Source organism: Zophobas morio, unplaced genomic scaffold, assembly GCF_036711695.1.
Source record: "Zophobas morio isolate AGI-343-1 ecotype UQ-CSIRO unplaced genomic scaffold, CSIRO_AGI_Zmor_V1 ptg000002l, whole genome shotgun sequence".
Taxonomy (NCBI): Eukaryota; Metazoa; Arthropoda; class Insecta; order Coleoptera; family Tenebrionidae; genus Zophobas; species Zophobas morio.
This window is the reverse complement of record NW_026972107.1, coordinates 220,252-244,513: the sequence shown is the minus strand read 5'-3', so window position 1 is coordinate 244,513 and position 24,262 is coordinate 220,252. Positions and strand designations below refer to the sequence as shown.

The window sequence follows — 24,262 nt, the reverse complement described above, 5'->3', positions numbered from 1 at the left end:
TGACATCACCCTGTCTAAGTAACAATTCAGCATTCTAGAAACCCAAAAGCCGCATCGATCTTCAAATTCTAGAACAATACCGCCCACTCCACATCACTCTTATTATGAACAACTAAATAGCCCCCTCCCACACTCCCGCTCCCAAAAACGCGAACCCCCAACAAAACAAACTCCATCCAAACTGTTGATCCCAATCAATACGCCGAAAATAACCCGTCGTCATTTTACACAAACCGACCTGTCGTTGACCCCTCCCTCGGAAAACTTTTTATTTCCTTCGCCCACCTCCTCGAATTTCAGGGAGTGGTACCGACTATCGCATTCCCCGGATTATGATTGTTGTTAAAATTATAACAAAATTGATTTTCCGTCCGCCGTGGAATAGGTAACGAACCTAAATTATATACGCGGCCGTTCCCCAATCGAACACCCCATCACATGTCTGTTATTGGTCAATGAAGGAAAGCGATCGAAACCGTATTGAATTTCTTCCAGTTTTCACTCAGCCGCTGAAAAACGTGAACGTTTTCCACGATGATGGTGGTAACTTCCACTGAAACCAAGTTCGAAAAAATCCGCACTCGCAAGAGCCGAAAGCCGGCGCCGAACTCGATGAAGATGGGTACGTTGAGCTGTGGACCGGTTTCGCTGTTTTTCGGAAATGTAGGAGTCGTGTTTGAACCGACTCGCGAAAGCGGTATCAATCATGCGGTAACGTATGCGGGTGATTGATTCGGGGGATGATGTATAGGTGTGCGTGACGCAATCACATCCTAATACACTAATTAATCATGTTTAGGTTTCTGGTAATTCGATATGCGACTCGTATTAACAGTGACGGAGTTACGAGTGCCTATATAATCATCAATCTCATAAGTATTTGGTTTCCAGCGCGTTCCAGGCATTTCTAAAAGTCGGTAAAAGCGTGAAGTGTGTTAATCAGAGCTGGTGTCGGGTGGAGAATTTCTAAATTCCATATAAGGCACTTCTGGTATTTTTGATCGTCGCACGAGCGCCAGCGAGTTTAGAAGGATTTAAGGGTCCCCAGTCGTCGCCAGCTTATTTATTTTCAAATGAAGGGTACAGGGAAATAACCATCGAAATCCATTTGTATGTATTTTGAAAGAAATTGAGTTGAAAGTTTAAAATGCTGCGGAAAATAGATTGAGAAACCCACAAGATTCAGTCTAACACAACTTTTTATTTTCTGTATAATGTTTTAAAAATATATAAAATAAACTGTTTATGTTCAAATATAACAGCAAAAAAAATTGGTGGAAAGTTGTTTCGACAGAACTTCCCTCGCACCTAAAATACAATGAAACATATCCAGCATTTTCGAGTTAAATTTTTACTTTAGGTTCACAATTTTGTTATGAAATGATCAACATATTGCAAGGACACGTAAATCAATGTGGATTAGATTAAAAATAACAGTATTCCCAAAAGTTCTGGGAAAATGGAGTGAGTCGTTCGTGATTTAATCAATAGAATAAATTGACTCATTCATTAATTTTTTTGAGCCACCTAGGTATATAAGCAAATCTAAAAAATATGAATGCAATGATAAATTACAAGTAAAAACTCATCATATTTTGCACATTTTTAGTAGAATTTATTCGGCAAAATTTTGAGATGCCGTTATCAATTTTTTAGTAGCATAATCCTGAACTTGGTTTATAAATTTTTTTCAACTTTTGATGTTTCAATTTTTCAGTATTTTAATTTTGACATTTTCAATTTTTCCATTCTTCAAATTTTCGATTTCTCCATTTTTTTGTTTTTCGATTTCTCAATTGTCCGATGTTTTTCGATTTCGCAATTTTTTAACTTTTCGATATTTTAATTTTTCAATTTTTAAAATTCTAGATTTTTCGATTTCTCGAGTTTTCAGTTCTTCTATGCATATTTCAGTTTTTCAATTTTCGGAATTTATTAAATTTTTGATTTTCCATTTTTTTAAATTTTTCGATTTTCCAGTTTTTCTATGTTTCGATTTTTCTATTTTGTATAGGATTGTTCAATTTCTCGATTTGTAAATTTTTAAACTGTCAATTTTTAGATTTTTCAATTAATCGATGTTTTGATTTTCCCATTTCTTGACTTTCGAGGGTTTCGATATTCCTGTTCTACAATTCTTTAATTTTTCGAATTTTCAGATTTGTGATTTTTCAATTTTTCGATTTTTTAGGTTTCGATTTTTCGACTTTCCTTTTTTGATTTTTCGATTGCTCAATTTTTCGATTCTTTAGATTCTCAGTTTTTGGATATTTCAGTTTTGGGATTTTTCAATATTTCGATTTTTCGACTTCCTGGTTTTGGATTTTCAGTTTTCAATTGTCGTTTTAAATTTTTCGATTTTTCAATGTTTTAATTTCCCTATTTAGTTTCCCATTTTTAGTTTTTCTTTCATTTTTCAGTTTCACGATTTCAAATTACACCAAAACTGAAAAATCAAAAACTTAATAATTGAAAAATTGAAACATTTTAAATGAAAAAAATCGGTAAACCGAAAAACTGAAAAATCTATAAATCGAGAAATTGAACAATCTAAAAATTAAACAATTTAAAAATCGAAGAATTGGAAAACCAAAAAATCTAAACCGAGAACTTGAAAAATCGAATAATCGAGAAATCAAAACATCAAGGAAACAGAAAAATTAACGGAAACTCTAGAACTTAAAAATTGAAAAATTAATTTTTGATTTTTCATTTTTTAGTTTTTTTAAGGTTTCGATTTTTCGACTTCACTTTTTGGATTTTTCGATTGCTCAATTTTTCGACTTTGTAGGTTCTCAGTTTTTGGATACTTCAGTTTTGAGATTTTTCAATATTCTGATTCTTTGATTTTTCGATTTTTGGCTTCTGGAGTTTTCGATGTGTCGATTTTTTTACTTTTTCGATTGCTTAATCTTTCGATTTTTTGACTTCCCCACTTTTCAATATTTCTGTTCTTCGACTTTTCCAATTTTGACTTCTTGTTGATTTTTTACTTTTTCGATTTTTAAATTTTAGATTTTTTGATTTCTCGATGTTTCATTTCAGCTATTCCATATTTCCATTTTTCAAATGTTTCGATTACTTAATCTTTTGATTTTTCGACTTCCGGCTTTTAGATTTTCTGTTTTTCAATTGTCGTTTTTTCAAATTTTCGGTTTTTCAATTTTTCAAATTTGACATTTATAATCTGTCAATTTTTAGATTTTTCAATTAATCAATGTTTTGATTTTCCCATTTCTTGACTTTCGAGGGTTTCGATATTCCTGTTCTTCAATTCTTTAATTTTTCGAATTTTCAGATTTGTGATTTTTCAATTTTTCGATTTTTTGACGGTTTCGATTTTTCGACTTTACTTTTTTGATTTTTCGATTGCTCAATTTTTCGATTCTTTAGATTCTCAGTTTCTGGATATTTCAGTTTTGGGATTTTTCAATATTTCGATTTTTCGACTTCCTGGTTTTAGATTTTCAGTTTTCAATTGTTTTAAATTTTTCGATTTTTCAATGTTTTGATTTCCCGATTTAGTTTCCCATTTTTAGTTTTTCTTTCATTTTTCAGTTTCACGTTTTCAAATTACACCAAAACTGAAAAATCGAAAACTTAATAATTGAAAAATTGAAACATTTTAAATGAAAAAAATCGGTAAACCGAAAAATTGAAAAATCTATAAATCGAGAAATTGAACAATCTAAAAATTAAACAATTTAAAAATCGAAGAATTGGAAAACCAAAAAATCTAAACCGAGAACTTGAAAAATCGAATAATCGAGAAATCAAAACATCAAGGAAACAGAAAAATTAACGGAAACTCTAGAACTTAAAAATTGAAAAATTAATTTTTGATTTTTCATTTTTTAGTTTTTTTAAGGTTTCGATTTTTCGACTTCACTTTTTGGATTTTTCGATTGCTCAATTTTTCGACTTTGTAGGTTCTCAGTTTTTGGATACTTCAGTTTTGAGATTTTTCAATATTCTGATTCTTTGATTTTTCGATTTTTGGCTTCTGGAGTTTTCGATGTGTCGATTTTTTTACTTTTTCGATTGCTTAATCTTTCGATTTTTTGACTTCCCCACTTTTCAATATTTCTGTTCTTCGACTTTTCCAATTTTGACTTCTTGTTGATTTTTTACTTTTTCGATTTTTAAATTTTAGATTTTTTGATTTCTCGATGTTTCATTTCAGCTCTTCCATATTTCCATTTTTCAAATGTTTCGATTTCTTAATCTTTCGATTTTTCGACCTCCGGGTTTTAGATTGTCTGTTTTTCAATTGTCGTTTTTTCAAATTTTCGGTTTTTCAATTTTTCAAATTTGACATTTTTAAACTGTCAATTTTTTGATTTTTCAATTAATCGATGTTTTGATTTTCCCATTTCTTGACTTTCGAGGGTTTCGATATTCCTGTTCTTCAATTCTTTAATTTTTCGAATTTTCAGATTTGTGATTTTTCAATTTTTCGATTTTTTGACGGTTTCGATTTTTCGACTTTACTTTTATGATTTTTCGATTGCCCAATTTTTCGATTCTTTAGATTCTCAGTTTTTGGATATTTCAGTTTTGGGATTTTTCAATATTTCGATTTTTCGACTTCCTGGTTTTAGATTTTCAGTTTTCAATTGTCGTTTTAAATTTTTCGATTTTTCAATGTTTTGATTTCACGATTTAGTTTCCCATTTTTAGTTTTTCTTTCATTTTTCAGTTTCATGTTTTCAAATTACACCAAAACTGAAAAATCGAAAACTTAATAATTGAAAAATTTAAACATTTTAAATGAAAAAAATCGGTAAACCGAAAACTTGAAAAATCTATAAATCGAGAAATTGAACAATCTAAAAATTAAACAATTTAAAAATCGAAGAATTGGGAAACCAAAAAATCTAAACCGAGAACTTGAAAAATCGAAAAATCGAGAAATCAAAACATCAAGGAAAACAGAAAAAATAAAGGGAAAATCTAGAACTTAAAAATTGAAAAATTAAAATACTTATCGAAAAATTTTTGCTTTTTCATTTTTTAGTTTTTTTAAGGTTTCGATTTTTCGACTTCACTTTTTGGATTTTTCGATTGCCAATTTTTCGACTTTGTAGGTTCTCAGTTTTTGGATATTTCAGTTTTGGGATTTTTGAATATTCCGATTCTTCGATTTTTCAATTTTCGGCCTCTGGAGTTTTCGATGTGTCGATTTTTTACTTTTTGGATTGCTTAATCTTTCAATTTTTCGACTTCCCCACTTTTCAATAGTTCTGTTCTTCGACTTTTCCATTTTTGACTTCTTGTTGATTTTTTACTTTTTCGATTTTTAAATTTTAGATTTTTTGATTTCTCGATTTTTCATTTCAGCTCTTCCATATTTCCATTTTTCAAATGTTTCGATTACTTAATCTTTCGATTTTTCGACTTCCGGCTTTTAGATTTTCTGTTTTTCAATTGTCGTTTTTCCAATTTTTCAATTTTTAAATTTTAGAGTTTTCGATTTCCCGATTTTTCATTTCAGTTCTTCGAAGTTTCAGTTTTTCAAGTTTTCGAATTTTGCAAATGTTTTGATTTCTTAATCTATCGATTTTTCGACTTCCCGGTTTTAGATTTTCTGTTTTTCAATTGTCGTTTTTTCAAATTTTCGGTTTTTCAATTTTTCAAATTTGACATTTTTAAACTGTCAATTTTTAGATTTTTCAATTAATCGATGTTTTGATTTTCCCATTTCTTGACTTTCGAGGGTTTCGATATTCCTGTTCTTCAATTCTTTAATTTTTCGAATTTTCTGATTTGTGATTTTTCAATTTTTCGATTTTTTGACGGTTTCGATTTTTCGACTTTACTTTTTTGATTTTTCGATTGCTCAATTTTTCGATTCTTTAGATTCTCAGTTTTTGGATATTTCAGTTTTGGGATTTTTCAACATTTCGATTTTTTGACTTCCTGGTTTTAGATTTTCAGTTTTCAATTGTCGTTTTAAATTTTTCGATTTTTCAATGTTTTGATTTCCCGATTTAGTTTCCCATTTTTAGTTTTTCTTTCATTTTTCAGTTTCACGTTTTCAAATTACACCAAAACTGAAAAATCAAAAACTTAATAATTGAAAAATTGAAACATTTTAAATGAAAAAAAATCGGTAAACCGAAAATTGAAAAATGTATAAATCGAGAAATTGAACAATCTAAAAATTAAACAATTTAAAAATCGAAGAATTGGAAAACCAAAAAATCTAAACCGAGAACTTGAAAAATCGAATAATCGAGAAATCAAAACATCAAGGAAAACAGAAAAATTAACGGAAAATCTACAACTTAAAAATTGAAAAATTAAAATACCTATCGAAAAATTTTTGATTTTTCATTTTTCAGTTTTTTTAGGTTTCGATTTTTCGACTTCACTTTTTGGATTTTTCGATTGTTCAATTTTTCGACTTTGTAGGTTCTCAGTTTTGGGATTTTTCAATATTCCGATTCTTCGATTTTTCGATTTTTGGCTTCTGGAGTTTTCGATGTGTCGATTTTTTTACTTTTTCGATTGCTTAATCTTTCGATTTTTCGACTTCCCCACTTTTCAATATTTCTGTTCTTCGACTTTTCCAATTTTGACTTCTTGTTGATTTTTTACTTTTTCGATTTTTAAATTTTAGATTTTTTGATTTCTCGATGTTTCATTCAGCTCTTCCATATTTCCATTTTTCAAATGTTTCGATTTCTTAATCTTTTGATTTTTCGACCTCCGGGTTTTATTTTATTTTCTGTTTTTCAATTGTCGTTTTTTCAAATTTTCGGTTTTTCAATTTTTCAAATTTGACATTTTTAAACTGTCAATTTTTAGATTTTTCAATTAATCGATGTTTTGGTTTTCCCATTTCTTGACTTTCGAGGGTTTCGATATTCCTGTTCTACAATTCTTTAATTTTTCGAATTTTCAGATTTGTGATTTTTCAATTTTTCGATTTTTTGACGGTTTCGATTTTTCGACTTTACTTTTTTGATTTTTCGATTGCTCAATTTTTCGATTCTTTAGATTCTCAGTTTTTGGATACTTCAGTTTTGGGATTTTTCAATTTTTCGATTTTTCGACTTCCTGGTTTTAGATTTTCAGTTTTCAATTGTCGTTTTAAATTTTTCGATTTTTCAATGTTTTGATTTCCCGATTTAGTTTCCCATTTTTAGTTTTTCTTTCATTTTTCAGTTTTACGTTTTCAAATTACACCAAAACTGAAAAATCGAAAACTTAATAATTGAAAAATTGAAAGATTTTAAATGAAAAAAATCGGTAAACCCAAAAATTGAAAAATCTATAAATCGAGAAATTGAACAATCTAAAAATTAAACAATTTAAAAATCGAAGAATTGGAAAACCAAAAAATCTAAACCGAGAACTTGCAAAATCGAATAATCGAGAAATCAAAACATCAAGGAAAACAAAAAAATTAACGGAAAATCTAGAACTTAAAAATTGAATAATTAAAATACCTATCGAAAAATTGAAAAACCGAGAAATCGAAACATCAAAAAATGGAAAAATTGAAGAACCGAAACATTGCAAAATCCCAGAACTGAAATACTGAAAAACTGAAAAATGGAAGGAAAATTGAAAAATCGAAAAAGTGAAAAAATTCAAAACTGAAATCTTGAAAAACTGAAAAATGGAAAGAAAATTGAAGAATCGGAAAAGTGAAAAAATCCAAAACTGAAACATTGAAAAATTCAGAAATCGAAAAATTGAAAAATCACAATTGAAGAAAGAATTGAAAAATCAAGAAATAGAGAAATGGGAAAATCAAAAAATCAGTTAATCGAAAAATTGAAAAATCGAAAAATTTAGAAACGTCAAAAATTGAAAACTGAAAAATAAAAAAATTTAAAAATCGTAAAATTGAGAAATCGAGAAATGAAGAAATTTGAGAAACCGAAAATATGAAGAATCGAGAAATCGAAGAATCGATAAATTGAAAAATCTCAATAGTAATATGTCGAAAAATTGAGAAATCGAAATCGAGCAAAACTGAAGTATCGTAAGTTAATAAATTGAAAAACTGAAAATTTTTGAAAAAAAAAATCGTATCAAAAACTAAAAATTCAAAAAATCGAGAAATTGAACAATAAAAAAATCAAAACAGTGAAATCCCAATAAGTTGATAAATAGGAAAATTTAAAAAACAAAAATTTTAAAAATCCAAGAATTGAACAACAAAAAAAATCTAAGCCTGAAAACATCAAAGAAAACAAAAAATCTAAAATTTAAAAATTCGACAAATTGAAAATTCATGGAACTGAAAAATCGAAAAGTCGAGATAGTGAGAAATCTAAAAACCGAAAACTTTAAAAACTGAAAAATTAAAATATCGAAAAATTTAAAAACCGAGAAAACACTATCAAAAATTTGAAACATCGAAGAAACGAAATATTGCAAAATTCCAAAGCTTAAATATTGAAAAACCTAAAAATGGAAGAAAAATTAAAGAATTGAAACAGTGAAAAAATCCCAAACTGAAATATTGAAAAATTGAGAAATAGAGAAATGGGAAAATCAAAAAAATTGGTCTAAAGAGTTTAGACAGTACTTCCCTCGCTATCGGAAACGTGACGACTGCATGCCTATTATGTTTTTTTTTCACATTAGATTTCAAAGCATTCGGTTTTGTAGTTCCTGATTAAATTAATGAAATAAGTTTGCGCATTCATTAAATTTTTTGAGTCACCCTATATATCCGAATCCAAAAAATATGAATGGGATGATAAATTACAAGAAGAGACTCATCATATTTTGTGCATTTTAGATAGGATTTATTCAGCAAAATTTTGAGATGACGTCATGAATTTTTTAGAGGGGATAAGTAAATGTATTGTAATTAAAACGGTCCTGGTTTAATAACAAAAAAATATTGCTACTGGGCGTAGGGTTTTTTTAAAACACCTCCTTTCTGGGATAAGTAGTAGATACACTTAGCTACTATACGTGTTAAACAAAAGCTGTATTTTATATATTTTTTGGGGTTAGCCGAGATGCGAAAATTCGCATTTAATTTCCACGATTCCGTAAGCTTGTCCGGGAAATTTGATTTAGAGCGTAGCAAGAGGCCGTTCAGGTCTGACAGCCCGTGCTGATATTATCCCCTGAAGTATTTCTGTTCGCGTAAAGTGCGGATTGCCGCACTTATCAAGTCTATTCGCCGGATTGGGGGGTTTGTGAGTAATTACATGGCGCGGAGGTTCGGTCTGGGGCCTAATCCACCTGATTGAATTACTAGAAAGAAAGGGGGAAGCGAACAAGAAAGATTACCTTTGCACACCTTCCAGCCGAGACTTCCGCTCAAAAAATTCGCGACCGGATCAATTTCGCGCGTTCTGTGTGGCTTTCGAGAGATATTCGACTTACTGAGACGCTTTGTTGGCTTCTAGAGTGCCCTCTGCGAGGGACCGACCATCCCCTGGAGATCCTGCAGCGCTGGGGCTCCGGGCGACTCATGCTCCGCTACACCGTCCTGAGCAGTTCCGGTGAGTACATTCCGTATTTTCCACCTGTAACCACCCTCAATACTAGTTTAATAAACGACAACTTAGGGGGACGATTCCTCCAGGAGTTCGACCACGCTAAAGCGGTAGCCGGTAAAAATGCATCAATTCAGAATTTCCACGCATATAAATAATAGTTTCGCTCCGCCAGCGCCCCTATGTTAGTTTAGCCAGACAAGATGTCGCTGCGAATATTTCATCCCGTCAGAGTCGGGGTAATGCCGCAAGGAGCCATAAACCTGTCCCGAAACAGTTGGTTACTGTGCAAACATGGCGTACACGCATACACACATAAATCGCGTGTCGCAGCCCAGAAAAACCCGCGAAAATTCGTCCTCGATTGACGGAAAAGGACAACCACCTGGCCTTGTTTACGACAGCTTGCATTAGTATGCAGAAGGAGTACATGCCTCAATGCAGCGGCAATATGGCGCAGTTGCGAGGGTGTAAATTCACATAATTTGATTTTCCTGTTGCGTCCATGCATCAAAAATTCTGACTCAACTATTAATCTACGGCCACTTCAGGAGCACTTCTTCGGGGTCCATCATGCGAACAACTGCGACGTTCCCCCAGGACTCGATGTCCGCCCAAATTGAAACTCATTCACCGAATTTTAACCGAATCTGATCTATCCGGCCGGTTTTTTCCCAACAAAGCAAACTTCGCCAATATCAAATCGTGTAACCGCGCAGACTTGGGTAGAGCGCCCGCGGCCGTTTTATGATGAATGTACATATTCCGAGGGCTAATATCGGCCTTACAGCGAAAAGGATACGCCTAAAGGATTAATGGCCTCCCTCGGAAAACTTCCACCTTTTTACGGGAGTGACATTATGAGCGATTATGTTTCGAAGCGGTGGTTAGACAGATCGAATGTTACCTCGACTTGGTAAACATAACGAGGGCAATTCGCACTCGCGCCGTTTTAGAACGCTGCGGCGGTTATAATGGGAGCATATTGTTCGAACACAATGTCGTTCGATGTGGAGATTATGGCCGCATAAACTCCGACATCCGACGCGATGTTGCTACATTTTAAACATCCCAGGGCGAGATGTTCCCGGCGCAATGATACCGGCAATCGATGCACTTTGGGTAACGACCGAGTTTGAATAAACGAACAGAATGCGGCAACCGACGCCGCGGGAGGTTCGTTGGCTTGCTTAGTCGCGGAGTGCCGCTAACCCGGCGTAACTTGAGTGCGCTAAGTCGGCGTAATTTGATTCTGCTGAAACGTCCGCGAATCAGCGTGGTGTGAGAAATCAGCGTAATTCGAGTGCGTAATTTGGTTTAGCGCTCGTGGGGGCACGGAGTCGACCGGGCGACATTTGAATTTGTCATAGTTTAAATTAAATAACTCCTCGACTTACGCTGGCAACAGTGTTTGTTTCTAACTAGGAATAAAATTAACTAGAAAAAACTTGACACTAGATTTACCAGAAGATTACAAGCTGCTTACTGTTTCCTTCACTTTAATTCAGGTCACACGAATTACAGTTCGTCGTCTGAGAACTTGTTTGATCTACAGACCAGAGCGCACTCAGGCCAATGTCGACTCTAAGCGTTCGGCGTTTCGACCATAATTTCTTACTGTTTCAACTTTCGGATTCTCAGTTTTTCGAAATTTTAGTTTGGGGACTTTTCAGTTTACTCCTACTCAATTTTTGGATTTTACATTTTCTCAATTTTTCAATTTCTCGGTTTTTAATTTTTCTCTTCAATTTTACGAATTTTAAATATTTAGATTTTTCAATTTGTGATTTTTATAAACTCTTTATTTGTCGATTTTTCAGTTAGTTGATTTCTCAGGTTTTTGGGTTTTTCAATTTTCCTACTTTTCAGGTTTCGATTTTTCAACTTCACTTTTTTGATTTTTCGATTTCTCAATTTTTCAATTTTTTAATTTCTCAGTTTTTGGACATTTCAGTTTTGGGATTTTTCAGTTTACTTATTATTCAATTTTTCGATCTTACGATTTCGATTTTTTTAAGGTTTCGACATTTCGACTTTACTTTTCTGATTTTTCGATTTCTCAATTTTTCGATTCTTTAGATTCTTAGTTTTTGGATATTTCAGTTTTGGAATTTTTTAGTTTTCCGATTCGTCAGTTTTTTTTTCATTTTTCAGTTTTTCGATATTTCAGTTTTGGGATTTTTCAAATTTCTGTTCTTCGACTTTTCCATTTTTGACTTCTGGATTTTTCGATATGTCGACTTTTTACTTTTTCGATTTTTACATTTTTGATTTCTCAATTTTGTAGTATTTTAATTTTAGATTTTTCGATTTCTCGATTTTTCATTTCAGCTCTTCCATATTTCAATTTTTCAAATGTTTCAATTTCTTAATTTTTCGATTTTTCGACTTTCCGGTTTTAGATTCCGTTTTTCAATTGTTGTTTTTTCAATTTTTCGTTTTTAAATTTTAGATGTTTCAGTTTTATGATATTCTAATTTTTCAATATTTAAAATTTTAGATTTTTCGATTTCTCATTTCAGTTTTTCGATATTTCAGTTTTTCAAGTTTTCGAATTTTTCAAATGTTTTGATTTCTTAATCTATCGATTTTTCGACTTTCCGGTTTTAGATTTTCTGTTTTTCAATTGTCATTTTGTCAAATTTTCGAGTTTTTAATTTTTCAAATTTGGCTTTTATAGACCCTCAGTTTTTCGATTTTTTTATTTTTCAATTAATCGATGTTTTGATTTTCCCATTTCTTGACCTTCGAGTGTTTCGATTTTTCTGTTCTTCAATTCTTTAATTTTTTGATTTTTCAATTTTCCGATTTTTTAAGGTTCTTATTTTTCGACTTCACTTTTTTGATTTTTCGATTTTTCAGTTTTTAGATATTTCAGTTTTAGGATGTTTCAATTTTTCTGTTCTTCGACTTTTCCACTTTTGACTTCTGGATTTTTCGATTTATCGACTTTTTACTTTTTCGATTTTTAAATTTTAGATTTCTCAATTTTTTGTCATTTTCATTTTTCAATATTTAAAATTTTAGATTTTTCGATTTCTCGATGTTTCATTTCAGTTCTTCGATATTTCAATTTTTCTAGTTTTCGAATTTTTCAAATGTTTCGATTTTTAATCTTTTGATTTTGCGACTTCCCGGATTTAGATTTTCTGTTTTTCAATTGTCATTTTGTTATTTTTTCGATTTTTTGATTTTTCAAATTTGACTTTTATAATCTCTCAATTTTTCGATTTTTCAATTAGTCGATGTTTTGATTTTCCCTTTACTTGATTTCGAGTGTTTCGGTTATCCTGTTCCTCAATTCTTTAATGTTTCGATTTTTCAGGTTTTTGATGTTTCAATTTTTTGATTTTTTTATAGAATATCAGTTTTTGAATGTTTCAGTTTTGGGATTTTTCAATGTTGGGATTTTTCAGTTTTTCCATTCTTCAGTTTTTCTTACATTTTTCAGTTTTTCGACTTCCCGGTTTTAGATTTTCTGTTTTTCAATTTCTCTTTTTTCCAAATTTTCGATTTATCAGTTTTTCAATTATAACCTTTTCGATTTCGGTTTCTCAATTTTTCGACTTTTCGATTTCTCGGTTTTTCCATTTTTTACTTTTGGATTTTAGGTTTTTCGATTTCTCGATTTTTCATTTAAATTCTTTGATATTTAAATTTTTCGAATTTTTCGGATGTTTCGATTTTCCTGTTCTTTAATTCTTCAATGTTCCGATTTTTCAGGTTTTTGATGTTTCAATTTTTCGATTTTTTTTATGGTTTCGATTTTTCGACTTCACTTTTTTGATTGTTCGATTTATCAATTTTTTAGAACCTGTTTTTCAATATTTCAGTTTTGGGATTTTTTTTGTTTTTGCATTCTTCAGTTTTTCTTACATTTTTCAGTTTTTCGACATTATTTCTATTTTGGAATTTTTCAATGTCGATGCGACTTTTCGATTTTTGACTTCTGGATTTTTCGATGTGTCGATTTTTTACATTTCAATTTTTAAATTTTAGATTTTTCGATTTTTTGAAATTTTTAATTTTTCAATACCTACTTCAAATTTTAGATTTTTCGATTTCTCGATTTTTCATTTCTATTCTTCGATATTTAAATTTTTCGAATTTTTCGAATGTTTCGATTTTCCTGTTCTTCAATTCTTCAATGTTTCGATTTTTCAGGTTTTTGATGTTTCAATTTTTCGATTTTTTTATGGATTCGATTTTACGACTTCACTTTTTTGATTTTTCGATTTCTCAATTTTTCAATTTTTTAGAATCTCAGTGTTTTGATATTTCAGTTTTGGGATTTTTCAGTTTTTTCATTCTTCAGTTTTTCTTACATTTTTCAGTTTTTCTGTTTTCCAAATTTTCGATTTATCAGTTTTTCAATTTATTTTTTTTCAATTTTTTATTTTGGCCTAGTTCGGTTTCTCAATTTGTCCATTTTTCCATTTTTCGTTTTTATTTTTCTGCTTTTCGTATTTTCGATTTTGGCCTATTTCAATCGTCATGTTTCGATGTTTTAATTTTTCAGTTTCTCGATTTACCAATTTTTCAATTTTGAACTTTTTTCGATTTTCTGATTTTGGCCAATTTCGGTTTCTCAATTTTTCGACTTTTCGATTTCTCGGTTTTTCGATTTTGTACTTTTGGATTTTAGGTTTTTCGATTTCTCGATTTTTTATTTCAATTCTTCGATATTTAAATTTTTCTCGAATTTTTCGGATGTTTCGATTTTCCTGTTCTTCAATTCTGCAATGTTTCGATTTTTCAGGTTTTTGATGTTTCAATTTTTCGATTTTTTTTAGGGTTTCGATTTTTCGACTTCAATTTTTTGATTTTTTGATTTATCAATTTTTCAATTTTTTAGAACCACTGCTTTTCAATATTTCAGTTTTGGGATTTTTTGTTTTTGCATTCTTCAGTTTTTCTTACATTTTTCAGTTTTTCGACATTTCTATTTTGGGATTTTTCAATGTCGATGCGACTTTTCGATTTTCGACTTCTGGATTTTTCGATGTGTCGATTTTTTACATTTCGATTTTTAAATTTTAGATTTTTCGATTTTTTGAAATTTTTAATTTTTCAATACTTCAAATTTGAGGTTTTTCGATTTCTCGATTTTTCATTTCAATTCTTCGATATTTAAATTTTCGAATTTTTCGGATGTTTCGATTTTCCTGTTCTTCAATTCTTCAATGTTTCGATTTTTCAGGTTTTTGATGTCTCAATTTTTCGATTTTATTAATGGTTTCGATTTTTCGACTTCACTTTTTTGATTTTTCGATTTCCCAATTTTTCAATTTTTTAGAATCTCAGTGTTTTGATATTTCAGTTTTGGGATTTTTCAGTTTTTCCATTCTTCAGTTTTTCTTACATTTTTCAGTTTTTCGACTTCCCGGTTTTAGCTTTTCTGTTTTTCAATTTTTCTTTTTTCAAATTTTCGATTTATCAGTTTTTCAATTTATAACCTTTCGATTTTTTATTTTGGCCTAGTTCGGTTTCTCAATTTTTCCATTTTCGTTTTTATTTTTCGGCTTTTCGTATTTTCGATTTTGGTTTATTTCAATCCTCATGTTTCGATTTTTTCTATTTCTCAATATTTCACTTTTTCAATTTCTCGAATTTTTAAATTTTTTGATTTTCGATTTATCGAGATTTGGATGCTTCGATGTGTTAAGTGTTCAGTTTCTCGATTTATCAATTTTTCAATTTTGAAGTTTTTTCGATTTTTCAATTTTTCGACTTTTCGACTTCTCGATATCTCGATCTTTTGATTTTTCGTTTTCTCGGTTTTTCTATTTTTATACTTTTCGGATTTTCAGTGTTCGATGTTTTTCAATTTCCCGATTTTTCAATTTTTCGATTTTTTAAATTTTGGACTTTCGATTATTCGTTTTTCAGTTTTTAAATTTTAGATTTTTGAGTGTTTCGATTTTCCTGTTCAATTCTTTAATTTTTTGATTTTTCAGGTTTTTGATTTTTCAATTTTTGGATTTTTTAAGGTTTCAACTTCACGTTTTTGCTTTTTTTTTTCAATTTTTGGATTTTTAAATTTTAGATTTTTCAATCTTTTGATATTTTAATTTTTCAATATTTCTTAATCTTTCGATTTTTCCATTTCCTGGTTTTCAATGTTACGATTTGTTAATTTTTCATTCTCGATTTATCGAGATTTGATTGTTCAGGTTTTCGTTTTTTGATTTTTCCGCTTTTCCAATTTTTCAACTTTTAACTTTTTGTTTGTCGCTTCTCTATTTTTCGATTTTTCGACTTCATCACTTTTCGATTTCTCGTTCTTTTGATCCTTCAATCTCTCAAATTTTCAATTTTTCGAATTTTTAAGTTTTTGGATTTTTCAACATTTTAATTGTCAATTTCTCAATTTATAAATTGTTCAATTTTTAACTTTTCGATTTTGGCCTATTTCGGTTTCTCAATTGTTCGACTTTTCGACTCCACGATTTCTTGATCTTTTGATTTTTCAATTTCTCGTTTTTTTATTTTCCAGTTTTTCGATGTTTCGTTTTTCAGTTATCCGATTTTTTAAATTTGGGAGTCTCGATTTCTCAATTTTCGTTATTCGGTTTTTAAATTTTAGATTTTTGAATTTTACATTGTTTCGATTTTCAGTTCTTCGATATTTCGATTTTTCAATGTTTCGGTTTTACGATTTTTTAAGGTTTCGATGTTTCGATTATTAGATTTCTCATTCATAGAGTATATATATGTAAAATTATCTAAGTATGTACCAAAAATATTCACTTAGTCGTTATAAAAACCAACCAAATCGCTTCTGAACGCTTAGAGTCGACATTGGCCTGAGCGCGCTCTGGTCTGTAGATCAAACAAGTTCTCAGGCGACGATTTGTAATGAAACAAGTTTTTTTATTGGCATCGACTATTATAAATTTGGCGCTTGCCTTTGGCGGTTGAAGACTCCAATGTCAATAAGGGTGATTTTGCAAAATCAGCCTGTATGTTACATCTACATATATTAATCAATGATACAGGTATGTATTTCAACTGTCACGAAGCCACGAGATCACGGTCTGTCGCAATTTAGCGTCACTTTTTGCTTCAGCTCCTAGTTTAAAGTTACGCGTTCGAAACTTATAATTACTTCCCCAGTACTGAAATCGCTGCACACATTTCGCCCTCGTTTTATTTCCTTCGGCTCCGAAGGTCCGGCCGCGTCAGAACTCTCGACTCCTGTCCTGAGTAATTGGACGTTGCAGCTCCGGCGACGTCGCGCGAGATAAAAGCCCGTATGTTTAATTATCCCGTTATTTAAAAACGAAGTCTTCTGTATCTTCCCCGACAAATTGGATCCGGTGACAGCGCCATCTCTCACCTTCCAGTTAGCGAAAATTTAAGCGTCTTCGCCCGAGTTAATAAGTAACACCTCTTCTGCATTCCGCTCGTGCGAAATCTGTCCCGAAGTCGTTATCTCAGCGAAAATGAGGTCGGACGTCTCTTATTTGAAACACGGCAAGCGAGAATGCGAAAATAGCAGTGGCGGACGGTCATATTTTAAAGTCGTTAGGCGGGTATTTATTATTACTATTATTATTACCATCATCATAGTCGTCTGCATTATTAGCATTTACCGTTGAATTTATTAATACCCTACACGAAATGAACATGTTTGCGGTGCATAATTTACTAAGAGTCCGTAATTTATATTTATGTTGAGCCATTGCCAGCTGATTTAATTATTTACGAAGTGTGGTGGCGGAAGCCGCAGGTAGCGTGTGCATTAGAAAGTGATTAATGCGGCGAAAATTTTTTCGGTGAGAATAATAGTTGCGAGGGCGCGCCACTGGAGGCCGTTTCCGCAAAAACGGAGAAATAGTCCGTCACAGCCAAACTACGGCGATCACCTGCAGCGTCCGTCAAAAACAAAACGTTAAACTGAGCGTGAAATTTCGGAAATTTGCACGGTTTCCACTCAGAATGGCGTTTTTTCTCGTGAAATATTCCGGTTGTTGTTTGTCAGGCGGGTTGATGTATGTCGGCCGGAGTTGCCGGAGTCATCTGTCATACAAACACGGATACATTGCTTATTACGTACGCATCTGGTTTGAGCAAGGCAGGACGGCCATTAGTCAAATGCAAGATACGCGAAACATCGGCTGAGAGGACGTTTTTTATTACGGCGGCTTCTATCGGGGAATTTTACCTATTTCGCACATTTATCACCGGGGCGGCGAAAAGGCGGCGTGCCGGGGAGAGAACTTACGAATTAAATTACTAAAAACCCAGAAAAACCTCGAAGCGGCGTTCGCGAGCCATCCAGAGGAACGTATGGGTTACTGTGTAATTATCGTGTTCGCTTCTGAGTGATTAAATTTGCAAGATTATAAGTTTCCGTTGCTCTATCTCGTAACTTTAAAATTTCTCCCTGCGCAACGCCCTTAATGTCGCCCCGCGGGGGCGAATTCGGGGTCCGTTAAGGGGGATCCGCCGTAACAGTGGGATTTTATACAATTCTATTGTCTGGGATCTGGCTGGAAGCCGGCAAAACCCCGCTAAGCCGGCGGTGAAATATGACAGACGCAGCACACCACCACCAAAAACTACCCCCATCGAGCGTCCCGTCTAATGAGTAAGTGCTAATTCGTCCGTGGTATTCTGGTAAATTGCACATCACGATCCCGCGAACTTTCTTTAATTGGATTTTAATTATTAATCAAAGAAGTTTGAAATTCGTGGATTAGGTGGTGAAAAAAACTTGAAAAATTATGTGTAGCGGCGACGGCGAATTCATTAATTTTCAATTAGGGGGGATCGGAAAAGTTTATTGATTTATTCGAGTTTAAAGTTCACCGAAATTTAAGTGGCTGATTTAAGAAAAAATACGTGATTTTTTAAGCGATCGATGCAGTTGCGAAGCGAGTTTGAGAAAACCGGAGGAAAATGGCGCATTCACGTCTGGACAAAGTGATAATGTTTCTTTAGGGAGAGCTAAACTGTTGGCTTAAATCCTGCATCGGTAGTGCTTGTGAGTGTGCCGAGTCGGCGTAATTTGAAAATTTTGCCGAGTCAGCAGAGGGTTTTTTGGTTTTCGTCTGATTATGCGTTTCGCGTCGGTAATTGTTGGAAGAGAAATCCGTTTTGCGGTTTTGCCAGCAAATGTATGAAGGCGTGCGAGCCATAAATCGGTATTTACGCGCTTCGATTTGAAACGGATCGTGTTATTGATAATATCGAGTGGATTATTTACGACATGGAGAAACTGACCTTTAATTCCGTAATATTTTACAAAGCTCATAGTCGGCTTGCTCCGCAATAGTTTCAGGCGGCTGATTATTCATTCCGGCGGAATTAAACCCGTACAGTGTGCGATCTATTTTAATTAATTTCATAATTTAATTCCCATAATTCAAGCGGCGCTTCTACGTGGATCTTAACTCCCCATTCCGCTCCGCAAGCAAACAGAAAAAGCGACATTTCTCATTACCGTCAGTGACGTATCTTTTAAACTTTCAAATGAAAATAAATTAGAGCGTTTTGAAAGCGGCGCGTCACATCGGCCGGCGACCTGCAATTAGCCTCCTGAAAATCCCGAAACCTGAAAGCTTTTACGTAAAATAATCCTGAAAGAATTCGGCGCGTAATTAGGTCTCGTATGGCGACACCCGCCGGTTTTATTTATAATGAAAAGCGCCGGAATGAGTTATTTATTGTAGCGCGATTCATTAGGGATTTTCGGCTTTAGTTCTTTACGGACTTTTCGCGCAGCACATCCATCACGGTAAAGCACACCGTCGAGACTGGTACAATTTATTTGATTTCTTTAATAAAAGAGAGAACAAAGCTACTTTTGATGGCCCGAACAGGAACCTTCACGCTTAAGGGGACTCGCTAGACGAGGTATAACATTTTTTTGGTTTTTTGTATAAAAAAATGATATTAATATAGATGTATCATACATCAAACTGCAGCTTTTTTCATATTCTAGAGCGCAGAGACCAGTCCAATCAATTACAAAAATATGGCTGAGAAATATCGTAAAAAAAGCACCATTATATGTTTTCTTTTCAAGTTTTTTGAGTCATAACCATCATAGAATCGCTTGAAAATTCGCACATGGATAAAACATCACTTTTTACAAGGCGCAGAGTCATTAAATGTTTCTTAGTGGTACAATTTGTTTAAATAATAATGTGTTTATTAAAATGAAAATATACCACAAATTAAAGCACAATACGTCGAATAATTTTAACAGGAATACCAGAGGAAAATTACTGATCTATTGCTTAGCAGAGTTTTTAACAAAAACTAACAATTATTGAAAAAAATGGGTATCAATTCGACAGAATTTGAGCCGTTAGTTCAGTACTTTGCCGATAGGAGCGCCACTAAAATTTACGGAAGCGACTTTTTAAAAAAATCTCTCGCAAAGCCAGGTTCCTCTTTCTTCTTAAATCAATTATTTCGGGCAATAATGCGCCAAAGTAAAATCTGCCAAGTTTATCTGCCATCTTTTTACATATTTCTTCGTTTTTTTCTATATTAATTCCTTTGGGTGCCCACACAACAAAATAAATTTGTGAAATACCCGTAACAAGCATTTGTCCCTGGGCTTGAAAGTGGTTATCATGATTTTTTTTTACTTTCAATTCTCTGTCTGTCAATGTACAAAATTTAATAATTTTTTTTCTAACCGCTTCTTCAGGAGACAAATCTTGCGATTTTGAAGGGCATTTAATTTCGACTGATGCACTCCTATCCTCTAGAACCCTGTCTGGACTAGCAGCCAAGTAAGGAAATTGTTTTGAAATAAAGACACACCGTTCAATTTTTATATTTTTATTTATTTCAAAACACTTGACAGCTTTTTCCTCACTTTGCTGTCCATAGTATGTATGACTATTACCTCTAAATGTACTGTACAACAGAGACTCCACAGTTTCAGCTATTGCTGTAGTCGGTCTATGTTTGTAAATACGTCCAAAATTTGAAGCCGTAACCCTAATTTCTCTTTCTTTTGCCCAAATGTGCCTGTTGCCTAGTGTCTATTTCAATTTGGTCTAAATTCAAATATAATTTTCTCAAAAAAACCTCTTTGGCTGTCACAAATGTTTCTACATCCATGTCAGGATTATCTAACAAATACTTAAACCATAATCGCAATCGGGACCAGCATACGTACATTTTTTTTACGACATATTTTTTTTACGAATACTTTGTCTAAGACGAGCTTGTTGCATAGACGAACAATATTTTTTTGTTATTAAACCAGGACCGTTTTAATCACAATATATTTACTTATCCCCTCCAAAAAATTGATGACGTCAGTTCTAAAGTTTGCCGAATAATGCTATTTAAAATGTACAAAATATGATGAGTCTCTTCTTGTAATTTATCATTCCATTCATATTTTTTGGATTCGGATATACAGGGTGACTCAAAAAATTTAATGAATGCGCAAATTTATTTTATTGATTTAATCAGAAACTACAACACCGAATGCTTTGAAATCTAATGTGGAAAAAAAAACATAATAGGCATGCAGTCGTCACGTTTCCGATAGCGAGGGAAGTACTGTCTAAACTCTTTAGACCGATTTTTTTGATTTTCCAATTTCTTCATTTCTCAATTTTTCAATGTTTCAGTTTGGGATTTTTTCCCTGTTTCGATTCGTTAATTTTCCTTCCATTTTTAAGTTTTTCAATATTTCAGCTTTGGAATCTTGCAATATTTCGTTTCTTCGATTTTTCAAATTTTTGATATTGTGTTTTCTCGGTTTTTAAATTTTTCGATATTTTAATTTATCAGTTTTTAAAGTGTCCGGTTGTTAGATTTCTCACTATCTTGACTTTTCGATTTTTCAGTTCCATGATTTTTCAATTTGTCGAATTTTTAATTTTTAGATTTTTTGTTTTCTTTGTTTCTGAGTTCTCGATCATTCGATTTTCTGAATTTTCAGGGTTAGATTTTTTTTTGTTCAATTCTTGGATTTTGAAAATTTTTGTTTTTTAAATTTTGCCATTTATCAACTTCCTGGGATTTCAATGTTTTGATTTTTTGATTGTTGAATTTCTCAATTTTTTGAATTTTTAGTTTTTGATACGATTTTTTTTTCAAAAATTTTCAGTTTTTCAATTTATTAACTTTACGGTACTTCAGTTTTGCCCGATTTCGATTTCTCAATTTTTCGACATATTACTGTTGGGATTTTTCAATTTATCGATTCTTCGATTTCTCGATTCTTCATATTTTCGGTTTCTCGAATTTCCTCATTTTTCGATTTCTCAATTTTCCGATGTTTCAGTGTTACGATTTTTAATTTTTTTTTATTATTCATTTTTCAATTTTTGACGTTTCTAAATTTTTCGATTTCTGAATTTTTCGATTAACTGATTTTTTGATTTTCCCATTTCTCTATTTCTCGATTTTTCAATTCTTTCTTCAATTGTGATTTTTCAATTTTTCGATTTCTGAATTTTTCAATGTTTCAGTTTTGGATTTTTTCACTTTTTTCAGAATTGAATAACAACATTTTCCAATTTATCTTTGAAGTTGCAAAACAGAATGGTGTGGAGTTTTGAGACGTTTTAAGGTTATCGGAACCATGATAAATCGTTAACAAAATGTGTCCATTTAAGTGGGATTTATCAACTTGCTGTTGACGTTGAAGTTCCCGTTCCGAAAAGTGGAGGATTTAAGTTGATTACTACAAAAATTTACCAGTTTAGACGTCTTAAGTTTCTTGTTGTAGAAATAAGTCTACAGATATTAAGAAAAAAAAGACAAAATGTAGCCCCGCCCACCCACCCTATCTCATTTGTGATGATTTATTTTAATCGTCGAGAGCCAAAAGAGTGGAATTTAATTGCAAAATCCTTATTATTTCTATACAAGAAATTACCATGTAAGATTTTTGAGTATCGTGTTATTCAAAGAATACTATGTATATTAAGAAAAAATTAAAGCCAAAAAAATTTATATTTTCTTACAAAAATTTATCTTTTTAAATGTGTGTCAAGTTTCTGAGAAAAAATTCAACAATTGAGACTGGGTGGGTGGGCGGGATTTATATTTTCCTTTTTTTTATTATACATAGCATTCTTTAAATAACACGGTACTCAAATTTTATTTTTTTGTAAAGAAATAAGTATTTTGCAGTTAAGCTCCGCCCACCTTGGTTCGCGCCGAATAAAAAAAAATCATCACAATTGAGATAGGGCTTCTTTTCACAACATGAAACTTAAAGCATGTTTAAAATGGAAAATTTGTATATCTAAGGAAATATTGATTTTGTAAATAGGCTCTGCCCCATAATTGCAAAAGCCATATTTCCTTGCAAAAATGTACCATTTTAACCATGTTCTAAGTTTTTTGTTGTGAAAAGATGGCTATGTATATTAAGAAAAAAAAGGCAAAATATAAGCCCCGCCCACCCACCCCTACTCAATTCGGATGATTTTTTTTATTCATCATATCCCGAGATGTGGAGCTTAATTATAAAATCCTTATTTTTCTATGAGAAATTACCATGTGAAATATGTTCTTAAGTAATCGTGTTGTACAAAGAAAGCTAAATGTATTAATTAAAAAGGAAAACCAAAAGAGAAGCCCCACCCATCCGTGTCGATCTCAATCGTGATGAATTTTTCATTCGTTGTCAGACCGAGGGGCGGAGCGTAATTGCAAAATCGATACTTTCCTACAAAAATCATACCATTGTAAACATATTTTACTTTTCTTGTTGTGAAAAGAAGACTACACATATTAAGAAAAAATGGCAAAATGTAAGCCTTTGTAGTTATAATAGCTAAGACGAATAGTTCATTTCTCGATTTTTAGATTTTTCAATTTTTCGGTTTACCGATTTTTTTTTTCATTAAAAATGTTTCAATTTTTCAATTATTAACTTTTCGATTTTTCAATTTTGGCCTAATTTGATATCTTAATTTTTTGATTTTTTGACTCCTCTACTGTTGATGTTTTGATTTCTCGATGTTTCAGTTTTTGAACATTCCGATGTTTCGATTTTTCGACTTTTTGGCTTTTCGAATGTTCAATTTTTTGATTTTTGAATTTTAGATTTTTGTTTTTTTTGATTTTTTGGTGTTTCGATTTCCCAATTCTTCGATTTTTCGATATTTTAATTCTTCAATTTTTCGAATTTTTAAATTTTGGATTCTTCTTTTCTTCTATTTCTCAATTTTTGGATTTTTAAAATTTTACATTTTTCGATTTTACTATTTTTTGATGCTTGAATTTCTCAATTTTTCAAGTTTTCAATATTCAATTTTTCAGGATTTGAATATTGAGAACTTTTCAATTTCTGGATTTTCAATTTTCAGATATTTTAATTTATTTATTTTTTTAATGTTCCGATTTTTGGGTGTTTTGATTTTTCGATTTTTCCGATTTGTTGTCTATTTTAAGTATATTTCATTTTTCAATTTGGGCCTTCTGCGGGAGTATTATTTGTTCTGCTGGTTGTGTTTAAGGCAACAAATGGCGCCCAATTCAAATTTGTCTCTCGTCTAGCGTTCCCCCTTAATCGCTTCATGATTTTAAAATATCGACTTGTCCCGCGCCTCGCTCGCGACTAGTTGATAGCCGAGCGCCGCTTTCCGGCATCAAAAACAGTTAATTGTTATCGCAGAGACGGGTCTTTAAGAGGCAGCCGAGCGCAATGCATTTAAATGAGTATGATTTCATCCCTGAAATTTAGTGACGCTTTCGTACTACTTCTATCATCCGGCAGTGAGATTAAGCTGCCAGAACATTAGTATTTAGTAGAGGCAATATGGAAAGCGCCCTCGTTTCAAAGAAATCCTGCG

At 32.0% G+C, this 24,262-nt stretch overlaps 1 protein-coding gene across 2 annotated transcripts in view; it reads left to right on the top strand.

Moving 5' to 3' along the window:
* The window catches only part of LOC135123038 (apoptosis-stimulating of p53 protein 2), a 223,369-nt gene that overhangs the window by 80,081 nt on the left and 119,026 nt on the right, over window positions 1-24,262 (top strand). For both annotated transcript variants that reach the window (XM_064047560.1, XM_064047539.1), the window contains exon 4: window positions 9,384-9,479. In XM_064047560.1, the coding sequence (XP_063903630.1) occupies window positions 9,384-9,479 (96 nt within the window). The remainder of the gene's footprint in view (window positions 1-9,383; window positions 9,480-24,262) is intronic.